At 32.5% G+C, this 25092-nt stretch overlaps 1 protein-coding gene across 1 annotated transcript; it reads right to left on the bottom strand.

Moving 5' to 3' along the window:
• Positions 1-7108: 7108 nt before the first annotated feature.
• On the bottom strand, positions 7109-24442 carry LOC142340463 (uncharacterized). The gene is made up of 4 exons (XM_075391038.1): positions 24345-24442; positions 19586-19824; positions 9841-9961; positions 7109-7329 (listed from the first exon to the last, which is right to left on the bottom strand). Exons 2-4 carry the CDS (start codon positions 19748-19750, stop codon positions 7109-7111), a joined length of 507 nt encoding a protein of 168 aa, XP_075247153.1. The 5' UTR covers positions 19751-19824; positions 24345-24442.
• Positions 24443-25092: the final 650 nt, after the last annotated feature.

Consider the following 25092-nt stretch of genomic DNA (forward strand, 5'->3'; position numbering starts at 1 on the left):
TCTAAAAAGCGTTAATGAAGCTCCAACATTTTTTCAAATTAAAACAATTATTGGTAGTCTATTTTATCATAATAAGCAATATTTAATTCTATAAACCTCCTTTCTCTTTGCTTACTGAGATTGACTTCATCTGCAAAACTTCTGTGGAAACTGGCACAAAAAACTGGCTTATGCATGGACTCATGAGAGAAATGCAAAACCTGTTTTCACAAAAACGCCTTTTATTGCATATGCCATACCATTGAAATCATGAAGAGGAATTTAAAACTGTATTATGTTTTTGCACAATAAACTACGCTTGTCAAGAGTTCAATCTTTATATTTAAAAAAAATAAAATTTATGTTTCTCCGTAATTTGCTCTTCTTTGTGTTCTCTCATCACTTATTGTCACTTATGACGAAACCAATACTTTTCCTCGATAGCATTCAAGAACCAAATCACTCTCTTTAAATTACAGCCAAAGTTTTTTTTAAAAATTTCTGGCGATATATCACCTTTTTCATTTTGAAAATATATGCTTTCCAAAATGTGAGTAGGTATTTGAGTTTCTGCCCTTACTTACATTTTTATGGTTGAGTTATATCTTCTAATCAGAATTAGATGATCTCACATTGCCTTAATCTATTCCATTGCATGAGAAACTGCCTCTCCAGCAGTTATTAACAGCATAATAGAATAATACAGTCATGTAAAAACAGAAACTAGGAGGGAGAAAAACATGTCAAATAAATATCTCGCAATTTTGTTATGCAAACCCTGTCAGTTGGGCATAATCCAGAAAAAAGAACACTATTGCAGTTTAACTTCTCTTCCATTTATACAAAGAGAGAGGAGAAGATTGACTGAAGAATTGAATTTGCTGAGAAACCATTTTAGAAAACTTTAAACTAAAATTGATTGATAACGTTAACTTAAATTTAAGAAGGCACTTAAACAAAAATTAAAAGCACCTGTCCAGAGTCCAAATAAGATATTTAACTACCAAACGGTTGCAGGTTTGAGTGGTTGTTTTGTTTGCATGAAATCTCGATGGAGGACGACCAAACTTGAAAAAAATTTCACTTCATTTGTTTTTATGATATATTGAAGGTCAAAAAATTGATAAAGAAGCATAAGGGAGTCTTTTCCCAAAGATTTGGGGCTTGGGCGGATACAAAAATTTAGAACTTCCAACACTTGGCAGCAATTACATAATAAAACAGACTAAAACTGCTGAAATCACGCTGAAAACTTTACTAAAATTTTGATTCTGTTCGCATAATGGTAATATGGGTGGTTGCACAATAGTTCAATTTAGTTTTCCAAATGTAATTATAAAAGGGAAATCTGATGGGCAGGTTTTGTTACAAATTCTATTAATTAGAAAAAAGCAGAAAAGTTTAGTTGGCCCAAATTTATCTCATTTTTGGTTAAAAGCTTTAGTAGTCCAATAGGATTAAAAAGGGGCAATACAAAACCGTTAAGTAGATATTATGAATGCATAAAATAAACGTACTTATCTGTAAGTAACACTTTGCTGGTATTTTTCAATACAGTTATTGAAAACAGAAAAAAAATTTCGTAAGAGTTAATCAAAAAGTTTTTCACAAAAATTTGAACCTATATAATTCTTTTTAAAAGTCGGAATTCAAAAATACGTTATATGCAAAAACTTTCCAGGAATCATGGTGTTGTCTAGTGATACGACGCAATAATTTCCGTGGTGAAATTCATGGATCGGCCAAAACTGACTGATCGCAAAAGCGAGTTCAGAAAGTAGTCCCCGAATTTAGTTTGGAACACCTGAAAGTCTATTAACAGATAAAAATTCCTTTTTGAGATTGATTAAAAAGTGGAAAAAAGATCAGCAACCAAATGAAGGTGAAAAAGCTTATAGTACCGCCGAAGACCCATAGGGAACTTGGAGCCGTGAGAAAAACGCCATTATAACTGCTCGTCCCAATAAAGTTGGGTGAATTACCATAAACAAAAATAATTCTTATAGCAAAACAAAATCGTTTTTCCACTCTCCTTAGTGTTAACACCAAATTTACTACAAATGAACAAACTCGTATCTTTAATTTAGTTCAAATACTACATTTCTCAAATTCATGCTAGATCCTGATTAAAATTTCTCCTGCGGCGCAGTTACTAAAAAAATTTGTTCAAGTTTGCACCTCGAAAAATTATTCTGTATTTACTTGCCTTGCGAACCTATTTCTGATTTTGGTAATCTTGCGACGCGAGTAAACTCACAAAATTGGTTGTAAGACAATTGCAACCTCAAACGCATGCACTTAAGCAAAATCAATGGATAAAATTTGCAGCTGAGCTGTTTAACTTGTGAATTAGAATACAGTGGAGGAGAATTTTAAGGCAAAAAGAAGAGAAAAGAAGAGCAATTTGAACAACATCAAAATCCTCCTTTCAAAAATTAAAATCAATCATTAAAACTATCAAATTCGGTGTTACATATCAAAACTTATGATAAAATTTAAGTTTTTAATGAACAGGACAAAGAAACGAACAGGCAGAAAACAACCAAAAAGCAAAAAACGGGTAAAAGTTTGATTTGAACTAATCAATATTCTTACATAAAAAGCAAAAAATTGAGATCAATCAATTCGATGAGATTTTGAAGTCACAAGCAGCACTACTTTAATAGTAATCTTTCCATAGAGTAAAGTTTTGCATAATAGAATTAACAGAATTTCGATTGATAACAACAGAAAATCAAATAATAGTCAACGGATGCTTGGATTGGTCAAAATCTTGACAACATACATTCATTTGTTCAGATATGTGTGAGTAACCTATGTCGGTTCAAAATTGAGATTTGATTTTTTTAAGAAAAACCAAAAACTGCACTTGAATAAAAAAAGTTAAGTGCCTGTCTTCTGAAATTGCACGTGCCCTTGATTTTTGGCCTTTGCGGTTACTTTTCACTAATGCCCATCTTGAAAACCATGAGGCTACAAAGTTGCACCCTCACATAGTGCTCTTGTCTTCAACAATTCATTTAATTCATGAAGACATAACACCAAATAATCAGATAAAATATTGCGAAGAGTCAATTTGCGAAGACGAAAAAAATAGATCGGAAAAAATATCGCTCGAAAAATTGAGAGTAAAAAAGGCACTGGACTCAATGAGTTACTAAAATAATTGCCACTACTTTTACCTGAGAGCAATTAAAAAGTTAAAATAATCTAATTTTTTTACCTACTAAAATTTTTTTTGCTCTAAAAACAATTGTGAGATTCTTTGTATACTAATAAACGTTAAAAAAGCAAAAAAAAACTTCAGAAAAGCTGGCAAAAAAGAATTGTAAATTAAACAAAACAGAATGCTGTCGACCAAATTTCTCTCGAAAGGCAAGCGTGGCATTTTAATTCAAGGTTTGTGTAGCCTAGAGATCTTTATGGTCGCAAAAACTGGTTCGAAATCGCATTCATCACGAAGCCCGTATAGGTCATCCACGAATTCGCAATAAAAGTTTTAAAACCAATTTTTCAGCCTTCGCTTCTCTTTTACCAACAGACTTAATTTATGAATGAAAGTATATATTATTGTTGGATTATGACGTGTAATTTTGACTCAAATTTTTTATCGTATGCAAAGCATCTCATTGTTGTAAAATTAGGTTTTATCAACAATAATTGGACATACAAAAAGATAATATCAACATCGCTCTATTTTTGCTCTGCAATACGTGCATTTACTTCTTCTTCATAATTATTAGCAAAAAATTTATCAATAATGTTTTTGATTGCAGTTTTGGAACTGATGAGCTGATTCCATATTTCACAAATGCACAAAAATAAAGCACACGTAAATGTTGCTTATAATAAGTATTTTCACGAAACTGAGCATACACTAATAAAGGCTACCAGGTTCAGACCTCGACTCATGAAAAGACCACGCTCGACCGAGAATTGGTACTAATAACCATGGTCGACCCAAATAGTCTATGATATGATTTTAGCTCAAATTTGGCGAACATCTGGAAATTAGCTAGGCCCGAATTGTTATGCTGGACTAAAAATTTTTTAGGCCAATGTTTTTTCCTTAGACCAAAGTTTTCCTTGACCAAAATTTTTTTTCCTTAGCAATAAACTATGTAAAATACAACTAAAGCAGAAATCATGCATCAGGAAAAAGTTATCAAAATACAAGTCACCAATGCCCTAATGTTTGCTTAGAACTCTTTTATCAACATTTACAAATCCAAATCTGAGCTTCATCACAAACTTTGATTCGATTCTCGTCTTTTCAGTAGTATTTTTGCAACAATTTCAAATCCAGACATCAACTGTGATGATGTATGGGAATACTTTTAATCGTGTCGCAGTTATTATGGCCTGTGTTTACGTGGAAATCTCCGAAAATGTCCAAAATGAGACGGATGCTCTTGCTATCTGGAAGCTGCTAAATGCTCTCATTAAATCCCGTCCTCGTCCATGTCTTCATCATGTGTTAACATAGCCTGCAGATTGCAAAAACAGCTTGGAAATGGAGTGTTGAGGTCTTTATTTATTGGTAATGAAGAAAAAGTTGAGAAAAATTAAATCAAAAACTTGAAGATTAATTTTAAACAAAATTTATTAAAAAAACGCGTTTGTCTTTCGATCGCCGAAGGCTAATGTTTATCTAGTTTACTTGACCTTTGCGCTGCACCCCAACCCTCCTCCCATTTTAACTCAATTAGAGTTCAATTTCTCAATTTAGAGTGATAAAGAGGTCAAAAATTATTTTTCTGAGGTAAGTCATGAAATCACGGTTGATCTAAAACCTCAACCACGAGAATGAAAAGTCAAATATGACGTCACGCACACGATATCAGCTGGTGAGTGATTGAAGTGAACCTTTGACTTTATCTTTCGTGATCAATTGTTTGCATCCAAAATGAGAGCGACGAATAATAGTAATTATAGTAATAGTAATAATAGTAATAACAGTAATTATAGCAGGACAAGTCCTGAAATACAATCCAAGGAATTGAAAGGAAAATCTCAAATCAATGCCTAGAAGCAACTTATTGGTTTTTTGTATTCTTAATTGTTCTCAACATACCAATGGATCTTTTCCGTCTGTGTCCCCCCAGCGTAGTGGGCGCATATTATTTGCACCCCCCAGACGCAATGGCATGTGCTCTGTAATGGGGGGCATAACGTACTGGGGGGGGGGGGGGTACAAACGGAGAAGATCGATTTAACACGGGCCCAAGCAACTATTTTCTTTTTCAAATCTTGTACTGATTCCATTTTGTTTATAACGACCTAACAAATTGTGTCGAGCCACACGTTTTTCACTGTAAGCTGGCAAGTCTACAAATTGAATTATGTGATCTTAATTTCATATCTTGCTATTTTTTCAGATAAAATATAGAGTTTTGATGTTCATAAATTGCGTTGACCCTTCACCGATAGATCCATAACCAGTTATTGACAGTCACAAAGGATTCGGGGCGAGTTCTCTGATTGAAGCATTTTGTTGGTGTTACTGAACTGAACACGGGAAAAATCTCCTGCCTCACGAGAAACAGGAACTGCACCACTGAGAACATAAATTTTGTTTCATTTAAAACCAGTATAGACTGGACTTGACTCAGTTTGAGGTCCTCGTTCGAAAAGCTTTATGAACCCAAACCATTTTTGACTATGAAAATACCCAGGCAGACCAAAAATGCTTACGATCTAGACTTTGCCTTATTCAAATTTTGGAAGCGTTCATGCGTTCGTTTACGAAACGCTTATGAAACGACCCGTCCAGACCAAAACGCTATATAATTCAGACTTTGGCTCGTTCAAGTAGTGAAAAAACTCAGACAGAACGTAGCTTGTCTATGTTGCAGAATTGGACTGTCTATGGGACAGACTTTGGCTTGACTGTAAGCACTGGTGCAATTATCTTGCTCGTTTTAAAAGTCCTCGCCTCTGTATTTTTTGAACACACCTTAAACCTTATGGGCTTTCAAAGTGGTCTGCGTCATAAAAGATGACAAACAAAAACCTCGACCTGGGCAACATGATCAGTCACAGCAATTTACTGCAGAGAAATTACACCTCATTATGCGAAAATCTCAGTATCGGAGCAGTAACACCGGTAAACTGCTGTATTGAGATTTCTGAGGTACCGTTTTAAGGCTGTATCAAGATTAGTAGGGTTCCGAACTAAGGCCTTGTCAAGATCCGTAAGCTGCCGTACTAAGGCCCTGCCTAGAATAATCGGCATAATCGTTTAATAAATTTACTTCTTGAAGTGTACTTAGGGAATTATATATGCAGTAAAACAATACCTTAGACGATTTCAAAACTGATAAGACCCTATACGACGCCGTATTAAGTTTTTGTATTTTCGAACTGCTTCGAGGTAAAGTTGATATTTGTATGTTCAAAATAAATTTCGAGAAGTATTTACGAAAAATCTTACGAAATTTTATATAGCCCTATACCGCGCCGTATTAAGTTGCATAAATTTTTAAGGGTGTAAAAATTTATTTGCAGAGCTAAAAAGTCACGAGGAAATAACTTGAATGAGATTTTTAAAAATCTTGAATCGTTTTTAGGAGGTCAGATTTTGGAAATTGGTAATTGCAAGTTTGGCTACGGTACCCTAGAAAAGTAATGAAGGCCTTACACGCCGCACAAAGTTTCGTACGTTTTTTTATGACGCCGTATAAGTCTTCGTAAGTTTTTTAAAGTTTCGTCAATGGTGGACACCCTGGGCCATAAAATGACAAGCTTTCAATCGTAAGATAAAATTGAACCTTCGTATGTTTGCTTATGTAAATTTGTAGCTTCTTCCGAGTGCTGCAACTCAGCACAAATTCTGCAGAGTTCAATGAATTGATTAAATTTGGTTAGTTATTAGAATTATTCGATTTATGATTCCAAGTAGTGGTACTACAATTTGTAGTTGTTAATTCATCAATAGAAGTACCAGGTCTCTTATTCAGAATACTCCGTTTGTATGCGAGGTGCTGGTGACAATATTTGAAGCATTGAAACCAAGGTTAATACCTTATACTATTTTTGACTATAAATTACACCGTGGAAAACTCTAGCTTAAGTCTAGAACACTTTGAAACGGATGGGATGTGGATGGGGACATGTTTTTTCACGTCATTTATTTTCTTCGATGTTTTTTCTCTAATCTGGGTGTAAACCTGTATGCTGGACTTACTATTTCGGGTAGGTCATGGAGTGTGTCATTGCGAATTGGGGGATATGCAGGAAGAAAAGAGTAGGTTAGTTCTCCAGAGTATCGAAATCCATCCAATAATCCCAGCAGACATATTGGATCCTCGGATATTATGTCAACCAAGAAGGCCGGGGCACCAATGGTCCCTGAAAAATAGTTTATATAAATGGCATTTATAACCTTTCTTTAGCAGCCCCTAAAAATAGTCTCACCAGTTGGATATTTACGAAGATAAGGTTGGGGGGGGGGGGGGGGAGTGGTCAACGTTCACTAAATTGGAGGAGGAGGAGAGATGTAATCGGCTATACTGAGCGAATTTATCGGGAGAGTAATAAATAAAAAATTTTAATGAGAACAAGAGAATTCAGGATATTCTTATATCTTTTATGATCTTAATAAATTGGGTAAAAAATGATGAAATGATAAATAATAGCTAATAAACATAGCCAGAAGGAATCAGGAAACTGCTGGAAGTTGAAAATTGGCCACCCTAAATGACACAACGAAACTGCTACTTAATTATAGTGAACAATTTGAAATAATGAAATTAAATTAACAATGGATTAGTATCAGAAAACAAAAACCTATAAAAAGTTCTGCTGCGACTCCAAATCAAATACTAACAAACGATCTTGATTTGCAGTTCGTTTTTATTCATTAAACGCCTACCATTTGACGGAAAAACCATCAGAAACTGTTCATATAAAGAAAACCAAAGAAGGGATTGAACAAAAATTCAAAAAATAAAACTTGCTATGAAGTTCTCGAAGAAAATTGTTTACTCAATGCTAAAATAGCTTAAAATACATAGTAAAATTCTATGCTTAGAAATTTATATAAATTACTTCAATAAAATGTGCAAATGTGCCCTGTTGAGCCTTCAGTGAACTTTTTTTTAGCAGGATGTAGAGAAAATAGGTAAACTGTAGGTTTAGAAAGTAAAACTACATCAGGAGGAACGAAAAAAACTTAAAAAACAAAATATGGCCAAATTTTCTCATTCCCTCATTTAACCCAAAAGTTTCCCCTTTATCTTTAACAAAAACATGAAAATTGCTGTCACTCTATTTGAAATAAAACTAAAACAGCTGGAACAATTTATTTGATCAACAAAACTTCCCAAACGCCTTAAAAAGGTGAAGAAGATTACAAAAACTGCTAAAAATTGTGTAGCATGGTAATTTGCTGAAAATGGCTAAAAATTGAATCTAAATGAGTATCATTTGAATCATAATGTCAAAAAGCCTCCAAAATGCATTATGGCTAGTTTGGATAGTTGAGAAGAAAGCTCTTAACAAAAAACGGAATTTAATCTAAAAGATGCTTTTAAAATGCCGCCCAGAAAATAAAAGAACCATCCTCTTAACAATTTTTTTTTCCAGAGCTACTTTTCTAGATCTCTAAAATGAGACACAAACAAAAAACTACTCAGTTTTTTTTCTCTTCGATTCAAATATCTTCAGAAGTTTCAATGAAATGCTTGCTATCACACTTTTCCTTTTCCTGTTTTAAAAAACTCCAACTCTCCTCTTTGAATCGGAAAAATAAGACTGCAGTTAAGATTTAAGTTACAATCGGCTACGTCATTACTAGTCTAAAGTTTTGAGAGAGCTAATACTCTATTGAGCTTATATTTCTCGGGTTTGTTAAACTCAGACCAATCCAATATAACCACTAATTAAATCTAAACCTTCTAATGCGTTGTATGAGTATCTGATCTATAAAGAACGAGGTTCTTATTTACTCTCACTTATCATTGAAAAACAAAATTAAATGATCTCCAAAATTATTGGAGGTTTACTTTCGTTATTTGCTAAGTGGTTGATGAAAATAATAGTATTATTCGCATACAGAAATTATCAATGTCTGAAGCGAAACAAATTTGTTGATGTTTTTGCGAGGCCGAAAATTTTTAAAATAACGCGTCAAGAATCAAGGTGCATCTGCTATGCTACTACAAAAGATCCTTCAAAAAAATTTGGCGCTCAGAATATTTTTTTCAAATTTTTGGCAAAATTTAGGTCAAATTTTGAATGGTGAGATTTTTGTTGTTCGCTGATACAGTTTTTACAGAAACATTTCATTTTACAAATTAACTTCAATGTCAGAGCAGCTTGCTTTGGTTAAAACTGTAAACAATTTAGGAAAAAGAATGCGTCAGATTTTGCCAAAACTGCGGATTTTCGACAAAGAGAGATTCTGTGTAGGTATCCTCCTATCTGAAAACCAAGTCAATGCACAATATTTTCTGATTACTTTTTTGTCGCCTCTTTTTGAGCTTAGACAATTTGCTTTGAGTCTTCGACAATTTTTTTTACTGTTTATGGGTGACAAACTGACGGGTGCAAAATGCCTGAATATAATAAAATGATTTAATAGTGTGAATTTTTCCAATTAACCTCTCTTCATTGATCAGTAAAACCATTACTTTAGGTTTTTAATATATATTTTTTAATGTTTCATAGTTATGTTTCAATTTTCTTTAAAAAATTTTTATTAGGTAAAATTATGTCAACGCGTGTTTGATTTAAAAGGTGCTGAAGACAAAACCAGTTTCAAGACGACCGATCTGCATTGAACAGCTCACTTTTTCGTTAAATGTCACAGAAATCTTAGAAATGGAAAAACAACATTTTTCCAACAATTCAATTTCTTACCACTTCTCAAATAGTGTGTAATCAGTGGTACTTGGGTTACTTTGAAGCAGACGCTTGCACATTTACGACCACACTGCATCGAAGAAGTGAATTTTATCCAATGAAGCTTCCTGGTCTCGTTCTAAAGCACAAAGCGGCTGGATGTTGTCATAAAGGGTCTGCAAATTTAATTTGGATGCTTCATAACCCCCACCCCCCGCCCTAGTTGAGAAGTCCAAACAAAAACCACAAAATTTTTTAAAGAAATCTAAGAATCCCTCTTACGTTTAAAAACGACGATACCAAATCTTTCTTATGTTTAAAAACCTTCCTTAATTAGGCCCCCTTCCTCCGTTGTAACATGACGACCCATAATTGATTTGTCCAAACTTTTCTGATGGTTGTTTAAAATTGTACTTGAAATGCATATTAGATATTATCACAAGTAAAACAATAGTAATGTGTATATGACTACCCCAGGACAATGTTTTATGCGTATATAGATATAATTTTTTGTTCCGACCCCTCTTCAGGGGGAGGAACTATATGCTCAAATGGGTTTTTTTGTTCAGACAATTTTGGCCGATCGATATAATAATCGTAGAGAGATGTGAGTGGTATCATTACAAAACCCCTACAGCGTATAATACGGAATTAAAAAGAAAAAGATTTTTTCAAAATTGGCTTTTGATAGGGAGTTAACGAGGATTAAAGTTATGTGAATAATAGACGTATTTCAGCTGTTTTTATTCGCATCTTTGACCCAATTTTTGTCAATATTGAACAAGTTGTCAATTTTGCTAAAATGTGTTGACATTGTTAACTGCAGCGTTATAAATTTTATCTCTAAAGTTAAAGGAGGGTTGTTCAATTGTTCGATCCGAGTTTTTTTGGTAAGAATTTATGTTAAACTTTTCAAAAATCAGACTTTTTTGTCAGAAATTGGACCAAATTTCCTTCTTTAGCCCACTTGCTTTAAATTTCCCAGAAGTAGACACCATTAAACTGCAGCCAGATTCTTCTACAGCTCAAAAAAGAGCTAGTTGTAGTGTCGCTGGCTTTAAGAGTCTTCTAGAATAAAATTTTTCGAAATTTTTGCAAATACAAACTCGATAATTATAAAAAATGCAATATTTAATTTTGACAAACTAAAAATTTTTGTTGAGAATTGATCTATTTTGCAACAACAACAATTAAGTTTTTTTTAGACGCAGAGCAACACCTGGGCTGATCTTGATCTCACAAAGGATCTTGATCCTTACGTTTACAATTTTTTAGATTTTAATGGGGAGCGACTTCTTTTTCAGAATTATTCTGCTATGTAAATAACAGACAGAATTTGAAATCAGTGCTCAATTAATGACAGATACTATTTACAATAAACCAGACCCAACGACACTATATTTCGGTTTCAGAATTAAGCCCTTGCTCTTAATGGCTCTGATAAATTCTTTGTTTAAATTTTATGGACTTTTTTCGCTTTGCTTTCATTTCTTATACTTTTTTCTAGCTCAATGACTTAGTGTCCCCAATCAATGAACCATTTAGATTCTAGAAAGTGTAAAAAGACCTAGTTTTTTCTGTTGTTGTCTGATGTCTGTTATGAAATTGAATATAAATGATATGATAAATTATCGTAAAATTCTTGAACTCTGCCATTTTTTTATCTTATTTCTCTAAACTTTGGGTGAAGTCTAGATAAAAACAAGCGGAAACTGACTTCCTGTGAGTTATAAATTAATGTCGGTAACGATTTTATATACAACTTATTTTTTTCCCGTCTTACACGTTTTCAGTTAGTCTTTTATTTATAATCATATTTGCAAATTTTATGAGTTCATTTTGTTTTGTCGTCGAATTATCACATTAGTAACCAGTCCAATTAAAAGAAAACATTGTAATTAAAATGCAAAACACTGGAAAAGGCGTATCTGTGTATATTAATTGTTTTTGTTGAATAGTTTAAGCTTTTTGAGCTGAGACACAGTTATCACAAAAAAACTCGCGATAAATCCTAATGGCGTCCCCAAGGAGTATAAATGAACTTAGTTAAAGATTTCAGTTTATGGCTGTTTGTTTTATTGACTTTCAGTTAAAAAAACTGTCTCGCTATTGCTTCTATTTTGTCACCATAAAACGCAATCTCACCCATTAGAAGTATCAAATACTTTTGTTGATTCCAAAAATTTTGAGGTCATGAGTTGTGACTGATTGCTTCGACAATTTAGTTTCATACAACTTCAATAAAATAAGTTTTCTGTACTGTTCAATTTTTGGATTTTTTTTGTTGTCATACCTATGTAGTCCTTTTATAAGGGAGAATCTTTTATGTTACGATGAAGGTAAAATGCTAACTTACAGTTTTTGCAGGCAACATCTAATAATTATAGTGCCTTGAACAGTCTCATGTCGTAAAAATGTTTAAAATTTTGCTTTCTTTACGTATCTGTTTTTTGCCAGCTCGTGACTTAGTCTCATTATTAACAGGCCCAATTGGCTCCCTGAGGTGTTGAAACTTAATCCATCGCTTGCTGTTGTATTTCTATGTCTGGCATGATTTTGGAAAAAAATTGCTTTCAAAAAAATTTGAGGTTTTGAGCTTCTTCATTTTTAATAAGTGTTTCGATCGATTTATCGATCGGTCCCTGTAAACACAGATCGCAACCCGTTTACAGTAAGCTATAAATTAATCTTTATGACGGTTTGAGCTTCAAACATTCGTTTCTCGGCTTTGTTACTACAAGTACTACGAGATTTTATAAAATGTTAGACTTTTTTTATATTTGTACAATTGAAAAGATTTTTGATTTCTTTTTAAATTGTAACAATAATCACTGATCTCATTGGCTTTGAAAATTTGCGCACTCGAACAATGTCTAATGACATGTCTCACTTGCTTCTTATGTAGATATAAAGGAACATTTAAGATCACACTGCAGCGTAGAAGCTTCCTGGTCTCGTTCTAAAGCACAAAACGGCTGGATGTTGTCATAAAGGGTCTGTAAATTTAATTTAGATGCTTCATAACCCCCAACCCCCCGCCCTAACTGTGAAGTCCAAACAAAAACCACAAAATTTTTTAAAGAAATCTAAGAGTCCCTCTTACGTTTAAAAACGACGATACCGAATATTTCTTATGTTTAAAAACCGAAAATTTCTTAATTAGGCCCCCCTCCTCCGTTGTAAAATGACGACCCAGAAGTGATTTGTCCAAATTTTCATGAAGGTTGTTTAAAGTTGTACGTAAAATGCATATTAGATATTATTATAAGTAAAACAATAGTAATGTGTATATGACTACCCCAGGACAATGTTTTATGCGTATATAGATATAATTTTTTGTTCCGACCCCTCTTCAGGGGGAGGAACTATATGCTCAAATGGGTTTTTTTGTTCAGACAATTTTGGCCGATCGATATAATAATCGTAGAGAGATGTGAGTGGTATCATTACAAAACCCCTACAGCGTATAATATGGAATTAAAAAGAAAAAGATTTTTTCAAAATTGACTTTTGATAGGGAGTTAACGAGGATTAAAGTTTTGTGAATAATAGACGTATTTCAGCTGTTTTTATTCGCATCTTTGACCCAATTGTTGTCAATATTGAACAAGTTGTCAATTTTGCCAAAATGTGTTGACATTGTTAACTGCAGCGTTATAAATTTTATCTCTGAAGTTAAAGGAGGGTTGTTCAATTGTTCAATCCGAGTTTTTTTGGTAAGAATTTATGTTAAACTTTTCAAAAAATCAGACTTTTTTGTCAGAAATTGGACCAAATTCGCTTCTTTAGCCCACTTGCATTGAGTTTCCCAGAAGTAGACACCTTTAAACTGCGGCCAGATTCTTCTACAGCTCAAAAAAGAGCTAGTTGTACTCTCGCTGGCTTTAAGACTCTTCTAGAATAATATGTATTTGAACTTTTTGCAAATTCAAACGCGATAATTATAAAAAATGCAAAATTTAATTTTGACAAACTAAAAAATTTTGTTGAGAATTGATCTATTTTGAAACCACAACAATTAAGTGTTTTTAGAGGCAGTGCAACACCTGGGCTGATCTTGATCTCACAACGGATCCATATCTTTACAATTTTTTAGATTTTAATGGGGCGCGACCTCTTTTTCAGAATTATTCCGCTATGTAAATGACTTAATGTAAATTACAGACAGAATTTCAAATCAGTGCTCAATTAATGACAGATACTATTTACAATAAACCAGACCCAACGACAATATGTTTTGGTATCAGAGTTAAACTCATGGTCTTATTGGCTCTCATAAATTGTTTCTGTTAAAATTTTTTGGACTTTTATCGCTTTGCTTTTATTTCTTATACTCTTTTCTGGCTCAATGACTTAGTGTCCCCAATCAATGAACCATTTAGATTCTAGAAAGTGTAAAAAGACCTAGTTTTTTCTGTTGTTGTCTGATGTCTGTTATGAAATTGAATATAAATGATATGATAAATTATCGTAAAATTCTTGAACTCTGCCATTTTTTTATCTTATTTCTCTAAACTTTGGGTGAAGTCTAGATAAAAACAAGCGGAAACTGACTTCCTGTGAGTTATAAATTAATGTCGGTAACGATTTTATATACAACTTATTTTTTTCCCGTCTTACACGTTTTCAGTTATTCTTTTATTTATGATCATATTTGCACATTTTTTGAGTTCATTTTGTTTTGTCGAATTATTACATTAGTAACCACCCCAATTAAAAGAAAACCTTGTAATTAAAATGCAAAACATTGGAAAAGGCGTATCTGTATATATTAATTGTTTTTGTTGAATAATTTAAGCTTTTTGAGCTGAGACATAGTTATCACAAGAAACTCGCGATAAATCTTAATAGCGTCCTCTTGGCATATAAATGAATTTAGTTAAAGATTTCAGTTTATGGTTGTTTGATTTATTGACTTTCAATTAAAAAAACTCATCTATCTCCTTTTTGCTTCTATTTTTGTCTCCAAAAAACGCAATCTCATCCATTAGAAGTATCAAATACTTTTGTTGATTCAAAAAATTTTGAGGTCATGAGTTGTGACTGATTGCTACGACACTTTAGTTTCATAAAGTTTCTATAAAATAAGATTTCTGTACTTTTCAATTTTTGGAATTTTTTTGCTGTCATACCTAAGTAGTCCCTTTATAAGGGAGAATCATTCATTTTCTGATGAAGGTAAAATGCTAACTTATAGTTTTTGCAGGCAACATCTTATAATTATAGTGCCTTGAACAGTTTCTTGCCGTAAAATTGTTTAAAGTTTTGGTTTCTTTATGTATTTGTTTTTTGCCAGCTCGTGACTTAGTCTCATTAATAACAGGCCCATTTGGCTCCCTGAGGTGTTGAAACTTAATCCACCGCTTGCTGTTGTAATTCTATGTTTGGCATGATTTTGGAAAAAAAATGCTTTCAAAATTAAATTTGGGTTTTTGAATTTCGTCCTTTTTAATTAGTTTTTTGATCGATTTATCGACCAGTCCCTGTAAACACAAATCGCAACCCATTTTCAGTGAGCTATGAATTAATTTTTGAATGGTGTGAGCGTCAAATTTCGTTTCTCGGCTTTGTTACTACAATTATTACGATATTTAATAAAATGTTAGACTTTTTTATAATTGTACAATTGAAAGGGTTTTTGGTTTCTCTTTAAATTGTAACAATAATCGTTGATCTCATTGGCTTTGAAATTTTGCGCACTCGAACAATGTCTAATGCCATGTCTCAATTGCTTCTTATGTAGATATAAAGGAACATTTCAGTGGTTCCAATGACATTAATAACTGTTAACATAATTGTCTTCAAAAATGGAAAAACTTTTCTTTAACTTTTCACCTGTTTGCTCTTTTTGTCCAACTGTTAACCAGTTGCATTGGGGACAGGTCTGATGGTTTTTCTAATGTAGTAAAGTTTGAAATTTTTTAAGGTTTTTAACTGATGCGAATTTGTTTTTATGATTTTTTTTTATAGTCGTCGAGTTTTGGTCAGAAAATAATGTTTGTTGTTTGATTTTGATTTTTGTCTTTTCTAGTGGTCCTATTACCAATCATTTCTTCGGCACTCTAGCGTGGCCTTATCGTATTTCATTGGTTGTTTATTCAACGATGTTTATGTTTTGAAAGTTTTCTCTCTCTTCGTCATTTGGTAGCCAATTAGGTCAAGAATGTGGATGAGCGGGGTGAAAACATTATGTGCGTATGCACATTACCGCGCCTCCTTGTTGAATAAAAATAAAATAAAGATTTTTTATTGGAAATTGTATCTATATGCATAACATATTGTCCTGATTGTAGTCATATACACATTACTAACATGATCACGAATGACTTCAAAAATAGTGCTGAAATTGAGCTCTTTTTCACTTGTTCAGGGGGGGGGGGGGTAGCGATGATTGATTGGAGAGTGAAGCAAATGTTAGATTTTTTCTGGATAAGGAAAAGCTCTGGATCTCAATTTATATAAACCTTAAAATTTGGCATTAAGTTTCATAAGTAACTTGCAGCAGCCTGAGAACAATTTTGGCTCGACAGGAGAAAAGAGATCTGATCAACATTGTTAAAAACTCTACAAATACTTCTAACGATTGAAAATTTTGTAGAACTAATTCATTTTCTGTCAAAAAACCACCGGCCATTTGCTTTAGAAATTTTTCCTCGTTGACTTACGTTGAAATTGTTCCGCGCGTACTAGTTGAGCTTCAAGATACTTGCCGGAGTTGAATTGAAGAAGCAATAAAAGATTGTTTATTTTAAAATTTAAATGCCAAAAAATGTGAAAATTGAAGGCTCCATGTTTTGAAGTATATCAAGTACCTCATTATTTTGCTGTAGAATTATGAGTATAACTATAACTTACTTTTGCATAAATTGCCCAATTTTATATTCCAGATTCAAACAAACCTGTGGTTAGGCCGCATTCTGAACTTTATTAACTGATCAGACCATATTCCAGGCTTTCTATCTAACCAAATCTTTCTCCTGGCTTTATCATGTAATGTCTCTAGGTTGCAGACCGGTTTTTTTTATGTAATGATTTTCAGGACCCATTCTTTTTCTCCAATCAGACTGTTTCACAGTCTTTACTCTTTGATTTGTTTATTTTTTTGTTTTCTGGTCAGGCGTTGCTTTAGACGTAATTCTTTATGATCACTCAGTTTCAGACTTTACCGGAGAAATTTTTTCAGACTCTTTTCTATGAACAGACCTATCTTCATACTTTGTTCTATGACAACTTTCTTCCACAATTTTTTCTTTGATTAGTCCTTTTTTCTAAAGCATATATAATTTTGATCTAGTCCTTTTCCAGATTTACCTCTATAGTAGGACGTTCCCCCAGACCTTTTCACTAGACTTTGCTCTCTGATATCAATGATTGCAGCAAATAACTCTCCAAAACTTTTTTAAAGAGTTTATTCTGTTGTATTCTCCAATTTGATCAGTTTTTTCTCAACGCTTGCTTCTTCGAGTTTTTCTGATTATGCTTTTTTTTCAATTTTGTTCTCTAATTTGACCAATTTGTAATTTTTGTTCTCAGATGAGGCATTTTTTTATAGTTTATTCTACGATTTTTTAGGCATTGATATCTTATCTCATCAAATCGAAGACATATTTTGTCTAATCATACTTTTCTCTTTCTTTTGTTCAGAATTATTAACTGATTAGTTCCTTCATGACTTTAATCTCCGACTTGACAGTTTTGTAGACCTTACTCTCGGATCAAAATTTTCTGCAGACTTTTTTCGTTGACCAGATTCTTATCAATCATTTTTCCTCCGATGTGATCGGTGTCTGGTCTCTAATCTCAGATAAATTTGTTTCATCAACTGATTCTCCAACCATATTTTTAACAAAGTTTTGTTTGTCAATCAGATCATATTCCGGACATCCTTGTTATAATTTTGTCCATACTTAACTCTCCGATCAAAAAATTGTTCAATTTTTTTTTCTCTGATGAGACCATTTTCCTGATTTTGTTCTCTAAAAAATCAGTTTCTATTTTTTTAACTGATTGGGAACTTCTTTATATCTCTCTTTCTAGGCCTTGTTGTAAGATGTTTTTTATCTGATCAGATTTTTCTACTTTTTTTCTTGTTCTCAAAAATTTTTGCTGACTTTTTTCCCATTAAATCATAAATGTTGAAACAAGGTTTTTTTCTCTGATCAAAGCATTCTCTGTACTTTATTTTTTGATCAAAACATATCGCAGACATTTTGAAAAAAATCAATTTCCAGATCTTTTTTCTCTAATCGGACTACTCTCTATTCATTCTTTGTCATGATCAGTCTCTACAATCTACTTTAAAGCAGAATTCTCTTAACCCTTACTTACATTAAATTCAGATCAATTTTTTTCAGACATATACTCTAATAAAATTATTATCAGACTGTACTATCTGATCAGACATTTCACGAGACCTCATTCGCTCATTAAACTTCTTCTAGATTATTCTCTGATATTTTATAAGTTTCCAGAGTTTAGCCTCTAGAAATGTCATTTTCATTATTTGATTCTCTGACCAGATTTTTAAAGTCGTTGTTTTTCGATCAGACAGTGTTCCAGTTTTTAACTTTAATATCACTAGTGTCAAGAGTTTTCTCCTGTCAGATTTTCCCGAGACTTTTTTCTCCAGACCGTTTGCCCGTTTTCAATATCTATTGTGATCAATTTCTAATTTTTTTCTCTGATCAGACATTTCTACCGACTTCCTTTTTTGATTGATTGTTTTCTGATATAATAAATCTGATAAATCTTCTGATATAATAAAATGAAATTTTTATTTGTCTGATAAGACCTTTATCATTTTTTTTCGTTTCGTAATCCGAGTTTTTAGACTTTGTCCTCTGGTTAGTTTTCTCTAGTTTACTTTTTCGGATTCAAGAATTCTCATGCGAACAAAGCGTCAATTTTTCTCTTGAATCATTGTTGTGTGGATTTTGCGCTCTGGTCAGAAGGCTCTCCAGAGTTTATTCTCTGACAAAACTTTTTCTCGGCTTCGTTCTTCGATATAAGCATCGATAAGATTTTTTTTCTCATCAGATTTTCTGTTGTCCTTATTTTTGATCGCACAATTTTTTTTGATTTTTTCAGAAAAGATCTTTTTTAGGTCCTTTTTCCCCGATCAAACAAATCCCAAAAAGTTTTGTCTAATCAAGATTTTTCTAGATGGTATTTCTAATATGATCATTTTCAGACTTTGTTCTCCAATTAGACCCATCTCTCATTTGATTATATTCTATGATAAATTTTTTTAGAATTCCTTCTCTGATCAAACGTTTTTTTAGTTTTAATTTTCTCTGATATGATTGTAATAAGTATTTTTTTTCTTTAAACAGAACTTTCTATAGACTCTATTCTGTGATAAGATCATCTTGCAGACTTTTTTCTTTTTGAAGTTTTTTTTCCAACTTCTTTCTTTCATCTGATCTTTATCTAGACTTTACTCTCTGAACACATTTTTATATCTCTAGAATTGAATCAATAAATAAACTTTTTAAAGTATATTTTAACTGATGTGATACTTTCAGGATTTTCGTCTCTGATATAATCTTTTTCTGGATTTTTTTTCTATTTTGAATATCGTCTCACTGATGTAAGATATTATTCCTGAATTTACTTTCTAGTCTTATGATCATACATAGACTTTATTCTCTCATCAGACCATTTTCAAGACTTTTTCCTGATCGGATACTTTTCAGCCTTTGCCCTCTAATCAGTCAAAGCAGTTTTGCCATTAATAAATATATATAAAAAGTATATACACAACCTCTTTGATGAAATCCAGCCTTGTCATCACCTCGTATTTTTCTTCTTTATGGAAGCCCGCCCAATCAACCCAATCACATTGTCGTAATTGAAATGCAGAAGTTTTCTCGAGTTTTTCAAGCTCGTGAGCATTTTCGATCACCCATGTATTTACATACCCCAACATTAAGCCTTCTTCAAATTCTCCTTGGTATTGTTTGGACGTTCTTTTATGGAATTGGCTGTATCCCGGTCCAAGTTCTAAAGAAACGATACTTTTTTAGACAGTATGGCAAAAGAAGAAAGAAACTCTAGTTGAATGAATTCGTTGTTTTTTTAATACGAGCGCATTTTTTAAATAGCTTTCTAGGAGTTTTCAATGGTTATTTTAATCAATAAAAAAATACAGCATTTTTTTTCAGGAGAGTTTTTGATTTGATTTCAAATTTGGGATAATATTATAGGAAGCTTTCAAGATTTTTATACAATATTTTTCTGTTTCAACTTTCTTTGACAATTGGTTCGAACAAAACATCAACTTCGTTTTATCTTTGAACCTAAAATTAATGAGACTATCGGTGAAAAAATTAATCATATTTTTTTAGCAAAAATGGATCAACATTTAAACAAAATTTACAAAAGATGTGAACAAAATAACGCAAGTTAGGCTATCGTTCAAAATTTTAAGCTTGCTTAACTCCTCGGAAAAGCAAAAGATTCACAAAAAATCTTTCCATTTGAAATTCTACGCTTGACAAGCTTTCTAATGATACCACTCACAATCTTACAAAGAATATTGATAGAACAAAAAAAACAGCTGCGTATTTAGTTCATAGCGCATTAAAGTGGGTCGTATGAATGATATTAGTCTACTGGCAGTCACGCTGACCTTCATCAGACAGAAAAAAAATATGTACTAAAAATTGAGATTGCTATTTTTTCCGAATTTGAAAAAAAGCATGAATATTTTTTAATTCAATTCGAAAAAAAACTGTATCAAGAAACAGGATATTGAACTGAAAAAAGTATGCATTTGTCTTCCAGTCGACAGAAAACTAAATAAACGTTTGCTAATTTAAAAAAAAGATAAAAACTAAGAGTAAATTCATTTTTTTGTATCAATGATGCAATAAAAATGTTGAACAGTTTTAAATATCTTGCAACTTTTAAATCAATAAGAAATCGAGAAAAAATTCCCACAATTATTGAAAAAGATAGGTAAATTTTAAGATAGCGCAACTTCTTTTTTTAAGTATAAAATTGAAGCTCTCTGCGTCTAGAATTTCACTACAAAGAAAAATTTTGGAAACTTTTTTTTGGTGGTAAAATTTGTCCACCATTTTTCACCCACAAATTCAGGCAAGTTAGCCTAATTTCTGATCAATTATAGTTGATAATTTGGTTGAATTCACTTATTCACTAAAAATAGCCAATTTTTTGATGGTATCTTCAAAAAACGTAGCTAATTGTTTTCTCAAAGTCAACAAGCAGCGGAGAAAAACAAAAAAGTGGCTCTTGAATTTTTTTTAAAAAGTACGTTTCCACACAAATTTTAGACTTTTTGTGAAATTTTAAACTATCTCCCACCTGTATTAACATACTTCTTCATCTGATGTTCAGTTTGTTTTAAATTTTTATATAATCATTATTAAATAAAGAGAAAAACTAGTTTTGATCTGTTCATTTCAACCTAATAGTTAAAAAGATTGATAAAACTATGAAAATATATAAACTGGAACTTAAAAACTCCGGAAAGAGTTAAGTTGAATTGATAGTTTTCAATTTGTCATTGAAAAATTGAGTGAAAACCAATAAAAAAGGACTCATTCTGCCTTTTGTGCTTTCGAACTAAACTGAGATATGGAAAAGAAAGACAAATACATTTTTGACAATTTCTTAATTTGTGATACACTCTTGTGCACCTGATCATGTTTTTTCGCAATTTGTGTCATTCAGAAACACAACAACGAAATGGGTTATTAGGAGCAACTTCCATTACTCAATAATTTTTTAAGTATTCAAGTTTTACATTAATTAGATTGTTTTTGGGTTCAGTTTGTTTCATTTTTAAGGAAATGCTCTTCACGCTTTCAATATATTTGAGGTCAATTGGAACTCAAACTGGAGATGCAGAATAAAATGCAGAGCGGCTAATTGAATTGGGACTCATTCAAAAAAAAGTGTTCAGCTTCAAGGTGCAATCGGATGATTCTGAAATCAGAGAGAACTTAGGCTTTCGCGAGTTTTTGTTGATTTGCCGTGCTTTTACTAATCTTTTTAGTAGCATCCACTTTCCAATATCAAAGTTTTTCATGACTGTTATCAGAAAAACAAATTTCATCACCGTTTAGCTTCAATTCTCTTAAACTGTTTTTCTTATTCTGAAAAGTTTTTAAAAAACTTTTTGACTCTGAAAAAAAAATGTTTTTTAAAGCAATTCTGTATTTATATTCTAGCTGTCATATTCCTAACCCTGTTTATTGGTTTGCATAAATATATTCATTATGAGGATCCACATTTAAAACTATGCATTTATTTCAGCGGTTAGTGGTGGTTTCGTTTGTTGGTGTTGGCGATTAGTCTTGGTTACTCGAAAAACTTACCGGCCTAAAAACAACAAATTATTGAAAAAGAAAATTCTGCTTTTTAAAAATTGTTATGGCATCTCTCTATGCTGCTCTGTCTTTTTTTGACAAGTTTTCTAAAATAAAAAAACAATTTGGACTTCAATTGTTTGGTCTCCTTACATTTAAAATACTTTTCAGTTCTTTTTTTTTCAGGAATTAAGTTTTAAAACTGAATTTTAAAAGAAACTATTTCGAAGATTTATGATGAACTGTTCCTCTCTCTGTCCAAAGAACATAATTAGAGGTTTGCAAAACTCTTATTAAAATATATCTTCCTTTTGACCCATTGTTTAGGATGTCCATCTCGGGATAATAAAACAAAGAAAAAGCAGAAAAACAATATTTTTTAAGGTGCCTCGATGAGTTTCGTGTTTTCATCTTTACATATATGAAGGACCCGAATTTTCTTACTAATTCAGTTTTTCCACATAGGGAAACACTCCTCAATGAGCTCAGAGGAAAGCTGAGCTCTTTAATAATTGAACATCATATTGTTTATTACTGCGTTTTCCTAATTTGTCCCATTCAAACTTTTTTTGCTTTATATTATAATATGTTTTTTTCTCTTTAAAGATATCAAAATCACCCTTGTTTTCCTTTAAAGACACGCCAACTTTTTTGAAAACCTCCAGTCGAATTTGCTAACATTTGACCATTTTTCAACCTCAAAGTACTTTGTTTTGTAAATATTTGTAATAGCAAGGCTAAGTGGTTTGTGGAAATCCTTAAAGTAATTATTCAATCTATATTTTATAACAAATTAGACTTTTTGGAAACCACAGGAATGAAATGGGGTTTTCAATCAATTTGTCAAGCGTCTGACACCGTTTTCTTTACCGTTAACTGAAAAAGTCAGAATCTTTGAATTCAATCAGTTAGTCAGAACATCATCTCTTTTTCGTTCTCTTTGCTTCAAATGTATTCGCGGACTTCTCCCCTATTTTTATGAAACTCTAAAAAAGATTGTTTCGTTTCACCTGATTTTGCTGATTGTTTAGATAACTGCTTCTTTTCATTTTGAATTTCACGTGCGATTTATTTCCTTAAATAGTAGGTTGAAATGAAAAGAGTTTCACTGAATACACCACACGACATGGAGCCGCTGTTTTATAAAAGACTTTTGGGCTCGTTGTCGATGATCTATATAAAACATGACAACATTATTTTTTTATGAAATCTCTTTTAGCTTTTACAAACATATTTGGCAAAGTTTTTGACCGGAAAACGATCTTACTAAAAAGTTCAGTGTGCATGTAGTAACTTTGAATTGGAGTAATCATTTTGACTTTAGAGTTGTTAGAGAAAACCTTCACTCTCTCAAAGAGTTATAGAAAATGACCGATGAAGCTGAATCAGAGGTGTCAGTAATGCAAACAAAGTAAAACTCAAAGGGTTCCTGACCTGATTAGTTTCAAAATATTTTTAAAGAAAATCATTCATAATAATATATGATAATGTTTCCGATAATTTAGGCACAATTTCAGGTACCCTGGTGCCCAGGTTTTTTTGCTTCCCATAATTTTTTTTCCGTTTTTGTTTCAATTTTTAGCTTAAAAACTAGTTTTGTACGTAGCAGCTTGATAAAAAATGATGTTTGGTGAGTAAACAAACGTTTCTGAGAGATCTTTTAGGAAATGCTGAATGGCTACATCTTATGCTTTCAAGTGCAAATGTGCAAAAATTCTGTGCAACGCTCAGAATAAGCGATCCGTATTGTTTTAATTTTTGCTTAAATGCTAGGGGGTACCAAAGCGTTGAATGGCGGTGACACCTCGACCCGGATACGCGATTGTTTGTTCTAAATTAAAATTTAAGTTTAAAGATGTACTTTTTTAATTCAAGGTGCATATTTAAAAATTATATGTTGATGTGTAGTAATAATTAAAGAAACAGAAGGGTCCAGACGAATGAGTGAGAAAAATTTGCTTTCATTATCTTTATTTTTTTTTGGTTTAAAAAAAACTGTTGGCGCGTCAAAGATAAAAATGGAGATGTTTGTATACAAATGTCATGAGAAAAAATTTTGAGGAACGGCAAAATAATATTTCTTTGCAGCCTGAAATTTCCTACTATTTCCTAGAATCGAGGTTTTATTAACTATGTAAGGCCTCTTGTGCCTTTGCGAAGCTGAAATATACACATATTTTTGCTAACCCGGGATTAGAAGCTGTGGACTGGTATGGTAATTATGATCTTGCAAAAGACATCTGGCGGTGGTAATGAAACCGGATAAACTGTATCGAAACCCATAGCACATCCTAAACAACAAAAAGTTTCGTAACAGTGCGGGAAAAGTGCGCTTCGGTCTTTGTCCTGTAACATCTCATTTTAAACTGAGCTGTTAATTCGTCCATTCAATTCTATTACAGATCGAAGTGTTTTCTGCTCAGACTACCTTAAACCTTCCTAATTTCAGGCCTCAGAAAAGACTTTGTTGTAGACATTCACTTTATCGTTTCCCAGGTTTAGGTCCAGACCCAAATTGAGCTATGATCAGACTATGCAGACTGAAATGACCTCTGATCAGACTTTCCAGACGGAATTTACCTCTGATCAGACCTTCCAGACCAAAGTGTCCTCTGATCAGACCGAACCCAGACCATTGACCATACTATAAACACTATGCTCAGACCATCTTCAGACCATGGTCCAGACTCAATTTCAGACCATTGCCCAGACCTTAATCAGACTATGATTAGACTCAAGTGCGCTCAAAATAGTCTGACCAGAGAAAGATTTTAATTATGAACAAATCTCTTAATTTTGCTATAATATATTCATTTCATAAAAACTGGTGTTTGCAGTATTAAAATCATCTAAGGAAAAGCCATTTCTGAAAATATCGCTAATGAAAATGAAACCTAACTGTTGAGAAAAAAATTTTATTCATCATACCCCTTAG

Source organism: Convolutriloba macropyga, chromosome 5 (assembly GCF_964194025.1).
Source record: "Convolutriloba macropyga chromosome 5, txConMacr16.3, whole genome shotgun sequence".
Classification (NCBI taxonomy): Eukaryota; Metazoa; Xenacoelomorpha; order Acoela; family Convolutidae; genus Convolutriloba; species Convolutriloba macropyga.

What these genes read in the sequence shown, in the direction of transcription:
- LOC142340463 (XM_075391038.1), bottom strand. Translation starts at nt 19,750, where the DNA reads ATGTTGGGGTATGTAAATACATGGGTGATCGAAAATGCTCACGAGCTT. An exon ending in GGCTGGATTTCATCAAAGAG is followed by an intron (nt 9,962 to 19,585) that starts GTTGTGTATATA and finishes TTTGTGCTTTAG; the next exon opens with AACGAGACCAGGAAGCTTCA. An exon ending in TACACACTATTTGAGAAGTG is followed by an intron (nt 7,330 to 9,840) that starts GTAAGAAATTGA and finishes ACTATTTTTCAG; the next exon opens with GGACCATTGGTGCCCCGGCC.